Source organism: Aedes aegypti, chromosome 1, assembly GCF_002204515.2.
Source record: "Aedes aegypti strain LVP_AGWG chromosome 1, AaegL5.0 Primary Assembly, whole genome shotgun sequence".
Classification (NCBI taxonomy): domain Eukaryota; kingdom Metazoa; phylum Arthropoda; class Insecta; order Diptera; family Culicidae; genus Aedes; species Aedes aegypti.
In genome coordinates this window covers 89,846,536-89,860,567 of record NC_035107.1, presented here as the reverse complement: position 1 = coordinate 89,860,567, position 14,032 = coordinate 89,846,536, and the positions used below count along the sequence as shown (strand labels likewise).

The window sequence follows — 14,032 nt, the reverse complement described above, 5'->3', positions numbered from 1 at the left end:
CTGTGAAACATTGTTGAATGGACTAGAAATGATGGATTTCATGGGAAATAATCTCCACAATAAAACAGTTTTACTCAAAACAATATGAAAATCTAAAATTTTCAAAGAATCGGGGCAAAACGGGCTCCATAGCTTATCCCAGAATGGCCCCACATTCATGAAACTATCACCAATCGATTCCTGAGAAAATTTCCTTTCGAATGAGTTATAAAACTTATTTTTTATCTTTCTTTTGTGGAAGTTATCAATTTTTTCCACCTTTGGGTTCGGATTTCCCCAATGTGCACCGATGCGATGCTTCAAGCGCATGGTCTTCGGACACCCGGCGGTGAGCAGTAATGGTCCCGTCAGAACCGAACTGTGCAGGAAATGTGGAGAAAATGGGCATTTTGGGAAATATTGCAACAATCGATCAAGTTGCTTGCTCTGCGTAGCAAAAGATGATCGCAGCCTAACAGTAACGGAGGTAACGTATTGAGTATTACTCAATAAAGTTAATTGGGTGGCGAATAGACCGATGCACGAGTTCACTATTTGACGTTTTTGGGGTGCCGTGTTATTTACGTGACTATGGCAACGAGTGAATTCGGCACCGCTAAACGCCAAATTAGTGAATCCGTGCGTTGATCCATAGCACAGACGCAGCGGCGATACAATCGGTACTCAATACGGTTCATATTGATCTGCGTTACCTCCGTTACTGTTAGGCTGCAATCATGTTTTGTTACGCAGTGGTTGCCAACGTGATCAAAAAAGTCAACGGAATTCACTTTTGCAGCTGCTACGCGCCTCCAAGATGGACGCTCGAAGAATTTAGTCGGATGTTGGAGAATTTGACCGACGAGCTAGTTGGTCGAAAACCAGTGCTAATTGGAGGTGACTTCAATGCATGGCCGTGGAGTGGGGTAGTAGGGTAACCAATGCCAGAAGTTACAACCTACTGGAGGCTCTAGCAATGCTAGACGTATGATTGTGCAACGAAGGCACCGTTAGCACATTTCGATAAGATGGACGGGAGTCGATCATCAACATTTTGTCGTAGAAAGCCAAAACCGCCACGAAATTTACCGCCCTGCATCTGGCACAGGAGGATTACCAGCTAAACTGGGACATCAAAATCCTCGAAAATATGATCGCAACGTGGAAGCAAAAGGAGTTGCATGGAACGCAACCCCATCAAATGGAGCTGGAGCAAATTGAAAAGAATCGATAACACGGGACTGCCATCCGAAAAACTATCAGCAGTACATATTCCACATAGACGTGGAGCATCGCGTTGGGAAATGCAATTCAGTAGGGAAGACTATCGAGCATATCGTTGCCGGCTGTTCAGTACTAGCTGGATCAGCTTATCTCGAGCGTCACATCGAAGTTGCCAAGATTGTGCACTAACAGCTTGCTCTTAAGCACAGCTTGGTGGACAGATTTGTACCCTACTACAGATACCTTCATGACCGGGTTCTGGAAAATACTTGCATAAAGCCCCAGTACAGCTTTACTGGGAGATAATAACGGACATCCTCATCCGTGCCAACCGCCCGACATTGTTAGTCTACGACAAAAGGATGAAACGAGTTACACTCATCGACATCGCTGTACCGCTGGACCAAAATGTTCAATCAACGTTCTCCAACAAGATAGCAAAGTACCTAGGGTTACCATATTTGCTCTTACCGAAAAGAGTACATTTTTTCGAACTCTATAAAAGAGTACTGAAGAGTACACTTAGCCTAATAGCTTAAAATTTTGCAAATGCGCTTTTTACTAACGTGTTTACCTGATTTTCCTTGTTTTGATAATTTTTGTATAATTTTTAATCTCAAGTAGTTGCTCACATCAATTTTAATGACATTGATTCTAAGTGAATAAAATTGTTCAGTCGTTTTTTTTATAAGAAAGCCGTTCAAATTTTGGCAATAATATAGTCTATCAATTTTTTTTAATAGTAAATACTAAGTATGATCTATCCCAAACGTAGAACAATATTGGTTTGTACAGGAAACTAGAACTGAGAATAACGCTATTTCAAACCTTGAATCTCAAAAGAATCTCGAGTATTGTCATTAACTTAAGTTTTTCTAGTGAATTGTTGAAGCAATATAGAAGACGCAAGCTTGATTAGTTTAATAGATTATTTTCCTCTTTTAGGCACCATATTTTGAAGTTAAATCCTTCCATTCCCACAGTTGTGTTCAACCATTGGACCATTGGAAAACGACGTGCTGATAAAAGTGCCTGAGCAAAAGTTGTTCCCAATAGTTCAAAACTAAATCAATAATCAATAATGAGCTATAAACTAAAAATCAATAGTTAGCTAATTATTTAACAATAGTTTTACCGTTAGGTCACTTATATCTATATTTAGAGAGATATATGAGCTTATGAATATTTGAAGATCATTTTTGAGCTACTCGTACCGATTCGAATCAGCTATAATTTTACGAAAATCGTTGGATCCTTGTTTTCATGGGAAATATCCGGTTTCTTCAATATATGATTTGATTTGTCCGGCAATCGTCAGTGATAACTAGAAAAGAGTACAATTGAGCCCATTTAGCAAAAAGAATAGTTCACAAATTTTTAAGACAAAAAAGAGTACATGTACTCTAAAAAGAGTACGTCTGGTAACCCTAAAAGTACCATGACTTGGCGGAGGAGTTGAAGCAAGGCGGTATCCACAAATAACGTAACGCTCGAGGGGGAGGGGGAGTAGGCTTAAGCGTTATAGGTCATACAAAATATTGAAATTTTTCATACAAAAAGCGTTACGGTGAGAGGGGAGGGGGTCAAAAATTTCCCATTTTAGCGTTACGTAATAAATGGACGCTGCCTAAGAATAATGGAAACTGATAAATGTGATACACAGAGCTTGATCCCCTTCGGCATACCGGTGCTTCTAGTCTTGGAAAAAATCTGGGAGGAATTCATAGATAAATTTTTAGAGCAATTCTTAGAGGCATTCCCAAAACTGCATTAAGGTATTGTTGAACATTAACATGAGCATAGATAACCGTTCAATTCGTAGTTGCTACTCCGTGGTCGACCAAAATAATCGAAGTGGCACAGAGAGTTATGAATGGGGCTTGGGATTAGCTTATCATTCTCAATGTGCACAAATCGTGAATTCCAAAAAATTAAAAGTCATTCAAAGTGCTGGTCACATCCGTACGGTCATCGTGAAAGGGACGAATGTCACGGAAGGCCGAGTATACCTCTGCATCTCCGCAGTTGTCATGCAATGGATATTGAGTTAATGGGATAAGGTAAGGATCTGGGGGTCACCAATAGTTGGTGATGGGATCCATGATATATTCATGCCTAATCGGATTCGTAATATTGCTTGATAAACGCATTGTACACCAAACAAGTGTTCATCGCTCGCCCCCACAAGATCAAACGACAAGATAAAAGGAATTGACGCTTATATTGAGCTGTTCGGTAATCCAATCCGCATGGTTATTAAATTATTTAACTCATTACGCGTGGTAAAGATGGACAAATTATGGGTGAAATTATGAAAAAAAGAATCCACGTGCTCGGCTGGGATATGAACCCAGGACTCCTGTATGCTAGACGAGCGCTTTACCAACTAAGCTACCGAGCCACTTGGTGACAAAATAACTGAGTTCCCAGCCGAGCACGTGGATTTTTTTCATAATTTTACCCATAATTTGTCCATCTTTACCACGCGCAATGAGTTAATTAAGATAAAGGGATCAAACACTTCTCTTGAAAGGATTTCTAAACCAGGATCTTTTAAAACTAAGTTCATAAGTCTTATAAATACTGAGAAAACTTTTGAAATATAAGGAAACTGGAGCTAATTGAGCCGCGTAGATAAGGAATTCTGCGCTGATTCTGATCAGTTTTTGCCCACTGTTCGAAAGAGGAAATGGTCGACTGACCGACTGACGGGGCGGTTACTTTGCGATACGAGCTAGAACAAATTGTACGGTTAGACCGGAATGCATGTAGAAACCGAAGGGAGTCAAATTGCCATCCCGTTCAGATGAACAGTTGGGAGATTGGAATTCGGTTTTAGTGGGCGGAATGATGGGTCAATTTTGAATGCACAATCTTTCAAAGCGTATTGCTTATTGCCCTTCCCCGGGGTATAGTTTTACCAAGAGCGCCTATAAATCCAATTTGTTCGGTGTTGAATCAGATTTCAGTAGAACTCAACGTTAATTTGCAACGGAATATCGCTATGAGTTTCTGAGAATGTATCGTGCCAATATATTTATTGCATAGAAAATATTTATTCCATGCACGCCAATCAAACATATATTCAATATCATATAACAAACGGCAATTATTGCATTTCAGTAATCATATCATTTGAATAGTAATTTCCTGCATTTTTTAAACTTTCAATGTCCACATTCCAGTCATTCTCAAATCCTATGACGTCAATTGAATGATTTTTTAGTACCGAACAAGCGCCAATCCTCGCTGGTAGCTTGTTGTTCGGCCACTGTGCACTATGAGCAAGAAATAAAAATTGTGCGACCAAAACCTAGAATTTTTCAAAATAAATAAAAATTTATTTAAAAGTAATATTAACAAAAACTCGTGTTTTTGCAGATATAGCTGTATTTTATATTGAATTGGTACACGTTGTTAGAATGTATAATGTTTAGTAAGTTTTCGAAATTAATATGCTAAATTTTAACCCATAGTGACTGTGGGTCACACCGCATTTCCGCCTAAGTGTAACTACCTCGTGGGACCAATTGCAAACACCCATCCACCTAAACATGGTTCGTCCAACCGACCGGCCAACCGAACATCAGCCAGGGTTGACGAAAGGATGAGCCACCAGGACTGAATGTGTAGTTTGTGGTCTACACCTCGTATCCGGCATTTTGTAAAAGCTCACCCTTCCGCAACCTTTTCAGTCGTTGTGTGTGACCCAATGTATGGTTGGTTGCGAATTTTGTGGATCACCGAGCCCCCATAACAGAAGAGCGTCTAGTAGGAACGCCAATGGGTGTCCTGAAATAAGCATGTGGATATTCTGTGTAATATCGATTGATAAAAGTTTGTCAAAAAATGGGATTGATGCCGGTTGCGTAAGGTGAGTGGAATTATGTACGTTGACAATGTTATTGCAATGTAGGTTCTGAAATTAAGATAAAACCTACAAATTATTGCCAAGGATAGAATTTCGAATAAAGGAAGAAAAAAAGTTTGAAAATATAAGGATAGAAACATGGTTATTTAGTAGACTAGAAGGATAGAAAATAGGATAATTGAAGAATGAACATAAAGAAAAAACTAGGATGAAAAAATGAAAAATGGTAGAAGAATACAAAGACTGAAGCATAGAAGAACAAAAATGTAGAATGTCGTCGGGCAGATATGGACAGAAGGAAGGAAGAACAGAAGGACAGAAGAACAGAAGAACAGAAGGACAGAAGAACAGAAGGACAGAAGGACAGAAGGACAGAAGGACAGAAGGACAGACGAACAGAAGGACAGAGAATAGAAAGACAGAAGGGCAGAAGGACAGAAGGAAATTTGTCTTAAACACACTTGCGGCATTTATGGGCGATCCCCAATTAGAGGTATCAGTCTGTACAATCCGCTCGATGTGAACACAAATGGATGAATACTTACGATTTTCATGTAATTTATCAGGCTGTATCCATGGGGCCAGGTGTCCTGCGCATCACAGGACAACGGGTGGATGTCAATCTGCTGGCTGGTGTCCAGGTCGTGCAGGGCTTTCGCGAACAAATGGACGGCATCGTACATCAGCGCGGTCTCGGCCTGGAGGAGTGAGAGAGAGAAAAGAGAGGGAAACATTTCTATAGCGTATGTTTGCGGTTAAATTGTAGAATGAACTCCGGGGTTAGTTTATGTCTGGTGAACCCGTTCTGCGGTTTTGGGAATAGTGTTGCGGGATGCAGAAAGCTAATTATTAATTATAAATTACACTTGCGATGGGATGCGGTATTGGATAGTGGACCCGAGTGGATTCTAACGTTATTCAATGTTCGAGGGGGCGCTGGTTTGAAATATTTCTGATTAACCTTCAAAAGGCGTGCATGACTTTTTTGCACTCTTTTGCTCGTATCATTTGATCCAATGTTCTCAAAATGATAACTGGTTTGTGCCGAATTATACGGAAAATTCTGATTAATAGAATTCTCATCTGAACTCTTAACAGAATCTTTCAAATTTTAAGATTCTCATCGAAATCCTCTAATTATTCTCATCAGAATTCTTTCAGAATTCATATCAGAATAATTCAAGAATTCTCATCCGAATCTCTTTAAAATTATTCTCAAAACCTTCCATTCTTTTCTGATGAGAATACTCAGAGGATTCTGATGAGAATCCTGAGTGGATTCTGATGGAAATCCTGAGACGATTCTGATGAGCATTCTGGGGAGATTCTGATAAAAATCTTGAGAAGATTCTGATGAGAATCTTGACAAGATTCTGATGAGAATCCTGAGAGAATTCTGATAAGATTCTGGTGAAAATACTGAGAGGATTCCGATGAGAATCCTGAGAGGACTTTGATGAGAATCCCGAAAGCATTGGAGGATTCTAGATCATTAGAGGATTCTGAAGAGAATCCTGACAGAATCCTGAGAGGATTATGAAGGGAATCCAGAGAGAAATCTGAAAAGAATCCATTGAGTATTCTGAAAAGAATCCTGAGAGTATTCCGAAAAGAATCCTGAGAAGATTCTGAAAAAAAATCCTAAGAGGATTCCGAAGATAATCCTGAGAGGATTCCGAAGATAATCATGAAAGTTTTCTGATGAGAATCCTGACAAGATTCTGGTGAGAATCCTGAGAGAGTTCTGATGAGAATTCTGGTGAAAATACTGAGAGGATTCCTATGAACATCCTGAGAGTATTTTGATGAGAATTCCGACAGCATTCCGAAGATAATTCTGAGAGAACTCTGGAGAAAATCTTTATAGGATTCTGAATAAAAATCTGAGAGGATACTGATGAAAATCTTGAGATGATTCTGATGAAAATCATGAGAGGATTCTGGAGAGAATCCTGAGAGGAATCGGAAAAAGAATCTTGAGAAGATTCAGAAAAGAATCCTGAGAGGATTCCGAAAACAATCCTGAGAGGATTCTGAAGAGAATTTTGAGAAGAATCTAAAGAAAAATCTGAGAGGATTCTGATGAGCTTTCTGAGAGGATTTTGATGAAAATCTTGAGAAGACTCTGATGAGAATCTAGAGAGAACTCTGATGAGAATCCTGATGAGTATTCTGATAAAAAATCTGAGAAGACTCTGATGAGAATCCTGAGAGCGTTCTGACAAAAATCCAGAGAGGATTTTATTGAGAATCCTGAGAGAACTCTGATGATAATCCTAAGAGGATTATGTTGAGAATCCCGTGAGGATTCTGATGAGAAACTTAAGAGGATTCTGATGAGAATCCTGAGATGATTTTGATGAAAATACTGAAAGAATCTAATAAGAATCCTGCAAGGTTCCTAATGAGATTATTGAGAGAATCTAATGAGAATCCCAAAAGGTTTCTGATGAGATTATTGAAAGGAATCTGATGAGAATCATTAGAGGATTCTGATGAGAATTCCGAGAGGAATCTGGTGAGGATACTTAGAGAATTCTGATGAGAATCCTGAGAGGATTCTGATGGAAATCCTGAGAGGATTCTGATGAGAACCCTGAGATGATTCTGATGAGAATCCCGAGAGAATCTAATGAGAATCCTGAAAGGTTTCTGATGAGAATCTAATGAGAATTCTGAAAGAACTCTGATGAGAGTACTGAGAGGAATCTGATGAGAACCCTTGTAGGAGAGGAAACTGGTGAGCATTCTTAGAGAATTTTGATGAGTATCCTTAGAGGATTTTGATAAAATTTATAAATCGATTTTGATGAATGTTCGGAAAGGATTTTAACAAAAATCATTAGGACATTCCAACGAAAATTGTCTGTGGGTTTTAACGAAGATTGTTGAAGTCCCGATAAGAATACTGAATAGATTTAGCAAGAATTTGGACCGGATGACCGGTGACATTCATTCTGATTTGAAATGTGAACAAAAAACCTTTATTACGTTTCTGAGACTACTCTGATGAGTATAATTACAAGATTCCTTGGAAAATTCATGAAAAGATCCGAAAAGTTTTAAAGATCTTGAGAGCATAGTGTTGAGAGAATAACCGAAGATTCGTAGCGATGTCACAGTAGGTTTAATGCAAAACCCTGTGGTCATCCACGATAAATTAAAGGTAGACTTGGAAAATGGCACCATTGTCTAAGGTGTCCCAAATTCAACTTACATCCAATCTCAGCAGCCAATTCTAGCGTTGATAGAAGAAATCAAATTATCACTAACTAATTGCGAAAATCTAATCTTATCTAATCTAATCACAGCCATATTTTGAAAAGCATCCTGAAAATACCCAAATTAACTCAGATATTTTCTTGTCAGTATAAATATTTGCAGAATATCAGCCCACTGTGCTGAGAACAATTGAAGGGGGGGGGGGGAGTATTGCAGACAATTGAAAAAATCATGACGATTAGGTTTTTCACTTATGAATTAACTGATAGACGCAAAAATTTCAATTCAATGATAAAAGAAATGGGGCAACCGTACCAACCGTTTCAATTCAGGGTTATAGATAAAATCGTTGGGAGTGTCGATGCTAAGAAAGTTATTGCGCACTCCATTTTTGTTCTCCTGGGATGGGACAAAGACTTTTTTTTTCAATATTCTGACTCTAGAGCCTTGGTTTCAGCGCCATTGCTCGCTCTCTGAAACGAGATTAAAACTTATTTTGCCCTTTTCTCGCTATACAGGGTCCGCGTACAGTTTCCACTAAATTCAAATACATATGGGTAAAATAATAAACATGATTTTAAAAATAGTATGTTAGGTTTAAACAAAAATAAATTAAGAATAAGTCCAATATGCATACATTTAGATTGAAAATTATTAAATCGAGTATTTAAAACTATTTCACCAGCTTTCAGTACCTAGTGTACCAACGTTTGATGTTTTGTACTCTTAGATTGTTGGTATCGTTTTAACCGCCAATGATTGCATGTTCAAATCGACTGGAGCTTTTCGGTGGTCAGTAAAGAATGTGTTTTTAGTTTCTGGAAGGCTTTGACTATTGATGCATTGTCCATGCTATGAATATCTGTGGATTTTAAAACTGACACTTAATTGTCCTCCTTGTTGGTTTATCCACAAGCCAAAACCTCTTCGTCCGACTTAACACAAATTGATCAAAATTCACCGATTTAGAAAACAGCAGCAACACTGCGTACGAAAAATCTTCACAGTAACAACAATTTGCCCTAAAACACTTAAATATTTAACTTAATAACTTAATTAACCCTTAAAAGCCCGAGACAAACCTTGAGTTTTTAAATGGCCACAATTCAAAGACTAGTGAACCAAATAATCTATATAAATAAAAATGGAATGGTGTTTGTATGTCACGAAATGGCTCACGAACGGGTCATCGGTTTGAATGATTCTTTCTCAGTTTTGTTCGTTAAGGGTTCCCCAAAACAGATTGTATCATCAAAATTGATACTAATTCGCTCACTTTGTTAAAATAATAGAATTTCTGTTAGATAGTTTGAAATTCCTTTGGGAATTACCTACATTTAGACGTTTTACGCGTTATTCTTGAAATTATTTTTTTGGGAATTATTTACGTAAATATGAAATTGTTAAGAATTTGATTCAGGGAGCCCAAATTAGCATTAAAATTAAATTTATTAGAAAATTTCGTTACATGAATCAATAAGGCACATCGGCGTACTTGTTCTCCTGCATTCAGTTGTTTGGCATTGCCAACGTTATAGAAAACAGATAAAAAAACCGTGAAAAATGATCAATTTCATCCTAAATTAGGCTGATACAAATATTAATTTTCTTTTATGTCACCCCCCCCCTTTAAAAATCCGAAAATTTTGAAGGGGAGAATAAAAAAGATATTAAGAATCTTTTTATTGATTTATAGAACCATATTCAAAGATGGTTTTCATGGTTTGCCTCCAACAGATGCTCAGTTGCATAGATTTTGTTTTTTTTATGCGCCAATATTTTTCACCTCTGAATAGCTTTGTACTAAATATCTTTGCCAAAAATATTAACTTTCTAGCGGATAAGAAAGAGGTAGAGAGGATTAAAGATTTATTTCCACTAGAGCCACCTTCTAGCGGGTGAATTTCCAATCAGACTCTTTACCGATAGAGACATCAACCTTTTAGTTAGTAAGGACTTTAAGGTACATACAACAAAAAAAAAAAAAGATACTAGCCCACCTAGCGGACAAATGCTCATTCAGATTCTTCACCGCCACATAGCCCTAATTCCGCTGAACAGCTTTGCCGAAGACACTAACCTTCTAACTAATATTTACTACATTTACTGAACATCTCTGTAGAGGACACCAACCTTCTCGCTTTACATTTCTAATCAGACTCTTCACCGCCAGTTAGCCCATGATCTGCAGAACATCTTTGCCGAAGACACCAACTTTCAAGCTGATAAGGATCTCGAGATACAGACTCCTCGTGTCCTCGCTTTTTACGTTACCTAGAAAAGTGGGAGGGGTCAGGGGGGATGTATCACCCAAGGATTGTAAGAACAACTAACCGCTTTTACTTTGAAATTTATTTCAAATTAATTGATTCACTGGTCTTTGAATTGTGGCCATTTAAAAATTCAAGGTTCGTCTCGGGTTTTTAAGGGTATATGTAGGAAATTACAATAAAAAACTGAAAATACTTAAATTTGACGACCGAAAAATTTTCACGTCTTTCGTTGAGCACAGAACGCTCCAATCTCAAATTTTGTCTTTTTTGCGCTATAGAAAAACTGAAACTCTTTCCCATAAATTTGAAAATATATAAAAATAAATTAGGAATACCATGATTATGGATACATGATTCAACTCACCAAAAATGAGAACTTGTGTGCAATTTGTACAAAAATGGTAATATAAAGTATTGAAAACGACCTCACCAGATTTCAGTAGTGCACCAACGTTTGATGTTTTCATACTCCAGGATCGAGTCGTCGATCCCGCTATTACCGCCAATGACTGCAAGTTACGCCTGAGGCAACCTTAAGGAGTTTTTCGGTAATCAACAAAGACTGCATTTTCCATTTTTGAGAGCTTTGGACTATTGGCGCATTGTTTCATCTGCTATATATGTAACCGGGCGCCAAGACTTACTGTTAGTCTATCCGCAAAACCAAGGCCACTTCCTCCGTCTGAACTCGGGCTCACACGTTGACGGAAGTCTATCGCTTTTCGGTAATTTTTAATGCCGATTACCGAGATTTCGACAATCCATTGTTTTGCCGAGATCTTGGCAAACGTTTTACCGTTTTACCGAGAATCGTCAAATTATTACCGAGATAAGTATCAGCTGTTCCGTTTAAGTGTGTAATTGCGAAAAAGCTTTTAAACTTGCTATGCAGTTTGGAGGCGCACACAATTTTAATTTGGGACTCACTAGTCCAATTGAATAAAAGTTACTCAGGATTTCAAAAGCATTCTCAATCAAAAAAACGTTTTAGGAAATTCCTAGGAGAATTTTGGATTTGGAAGAAGTGAGAACTATTATTAAAAAAATCAAAAATACGAAAGCCTCTGGCGATGACGGAATATTCTACATCCTCATCAAAAAACTTCCAGAAAGTACCTTATCATTCTTAGTTGATTTATTTCACAAATGTATTCAATTAGCATATATTCCTGACAAATGGAAAAATGCTAAGGTTGTTCCAATTTTGAACCCAGACAAAAACCCTGCAGAAGGTTCTAGCTACCCAAGTAACATTTTTAGTTTATTCAAAGGACGAATTTTTAGTTTTTTTTTTCAAAGGACGAAGTCTGTCATCTGTAAGAGATGGCAATAACATTTGGATAACTTTCCTTCATACTCATAAAAATGGAAGATTTCTTTTTTTGCTGCCAGAACTCCAAAATGTTAATAAAAGCTTAATTTTGTTTTATTAAATTAGGATGATAGTGTTGTCAAACACAGAACATCTAGGACCTAGGTATAATATACTAGGTTTAAACAATGAATGTAATGTTTGAAAATATACTAATAAACGTGGACATAACAGCAACGTTCCACTAATGTGAACTTCTCCTGGCTACAGTATCTCTAAGTGACACTTGTCCAAATTGACATCCGTAAATGACATCCGCTCATATCCTCCACATAAGCCTGGTTAGCAGACTATAGAGCCGGCTCATCATTATTGGGTTCAACGGGGTTACGGTCACAACGAACAACCCTCCCTTTGGGGGGACAGTCATTTACACATTCACCGTCATGTCCATTGCCGGCGGCAGGCATCGTAGCGCTCAGTTCAACAAATGTATGCTGTATTCGAATCGATTTGTATTGTCCGTGGATGAGTTCTTTGTTAACTGGTTAAATGGGATGGCAAACATTGATGGCGATTCTTCACTTTCTTGGCATTACGTCCCAACTGGAACAGAGTTTGTTTCTAAGCAGTGTTCTAAGAGCACTTCTCACAGTTATTAACTGAGAACTTTCTTTGCCAATGTTGTCATTTTCGCATTTGTATATCGTGTGGCAGGTATGATGATACTCTATGCCCAGGGAAGTCAAGGAAATTCCCATTATGAAAAGATCCTGCATCAACCTTCAGCATGGCTTTGCTTCGTAGCCTGTACCACTGGACTAAGGGAGGCCTCATGTATTGCAGGTTCTGCATCCAGGAAAAACCGTGCTCATCGTTGTCGCGGTTGTCATCCTCATCGTTCCCATTGCATTCGTTCAGTATAGTAAATGCGCCAATTATTGACATTTCATTTGGATGATAAATGACCATGACGACCACGGTCAGAGGATAGATCCGCCTTCCGGATAGCGTTTCATTGGTGAACCGACAAATGTGTTCTCTTGATGGAGGATGCTGGATGGCCCGTAAGTGCGGTGATCCATCTAATTCATCAATTCCCAAGAGGGCAGGAGAGTCGGAATTGGGATCTGGCACATGTAGGTATCGAGGTTCTGACAAATAGTCTGTCTTTGTAAGGTGAATTGTTGTAGTCCAGTCTTCACTTACACAGCCAGTTCTAGAGGAAGGTAAAGTGTCAATGGTCGTACAGACTTAAACTCGATCCAATTAGGTAGAGCAAACCTATAAGAATTATCAATTAGCACTTACGCAGCTCATTAATTTGTATGTTGAATACTCACCCAAAGGTGGGAGATTGATGAATATTTCTTTAAGCAGTCGATATTCAAAGTGCGATCGAAAAATCTCAAAACTTGCATACTGTTGATTGCTAATTCAAAAAAGATTAGAGTGCCACCCCTTTCTCGATAGTATTAAACTAGCGTGTCGAAATGAACATTGATCTGTCAACCAACGAGTCTACAAGAAAAGAAAAAAAACCTTTACATTTACAATTTACTTTTTACTACAATTTACTACAATTTACTTTTACAATTTTCTGTGAGCGACCCAAACAATGACCAAGCTGAGGGTCGTTGGCTCAAATCTGGACAAAGAGTATCTTCGTGCAAAAAAAAAAAAAAAAAAAGAAAATGTACTTGAAAATATTCTCAACTGTCAAACAAAACTCTCAGTTAATTGCACAGTTAATTTATGATCAAGTTGTAGGCAATTAACGCCTAAGGAATCTTGCTGTTTTAAGGTTTCAACGTTTTGAAGTTTACATGTACACGACGAAACACGTGTCAAATGTACAAATTGAAATTTAAACTGCGAAAAGAAACCACGTGATCCGGTGGGGATCGAACCCACGACTCCCTATTCGCTAGATGGGCACTTCAACCTACAAACTGAGAGACCCCGACGCTCGAAGACGAACTGAACTCGATTACTCTGAAGCACATGGAATTATCATTTCGCAGTTTAAACTTCGTTCGGATATATGATATGTATATTTGACACATACTTCGTCGTATCCATCAAAGCGAGCGAAGTAATTATTAGACGTATCGCTACCTACCAATTACTTATTGGTCAGAAAATTTAGTG

General features: G+C 38.2%; 1 protein-coding gene across 5 annotated transcripts in view; it reads right to left on the bottom strand.

The window, feature by feature from the left end:
• The window catches only part of LOC5574988 (glutamate receptor ionotropic, kainate 2), a 605,301-nt gene that overhangs the window by 159,622 nt on the left and 431,647 nt on the right, over positions 1 to 14,032 (bottom strand). For all 5 annotated transcript variants that reach the window (XR_002499922.1, XM_021841975.1, XM_021841984.1 and 2 more), the window contains one exon: positions 5,620 to 5,772. Coding sequence is in view for 4 of the 5 variants with exons in the window: in XM_021841975.1 (XP_021697667.1) it covers positions 5,620 to 5,772 (153 nt within the window). In the remaining variant the exon portion in view is untranslated. The remainder of the gene's footprint in view (positions 1 to 5,619; positions 5,773 to 14,032) is intronic.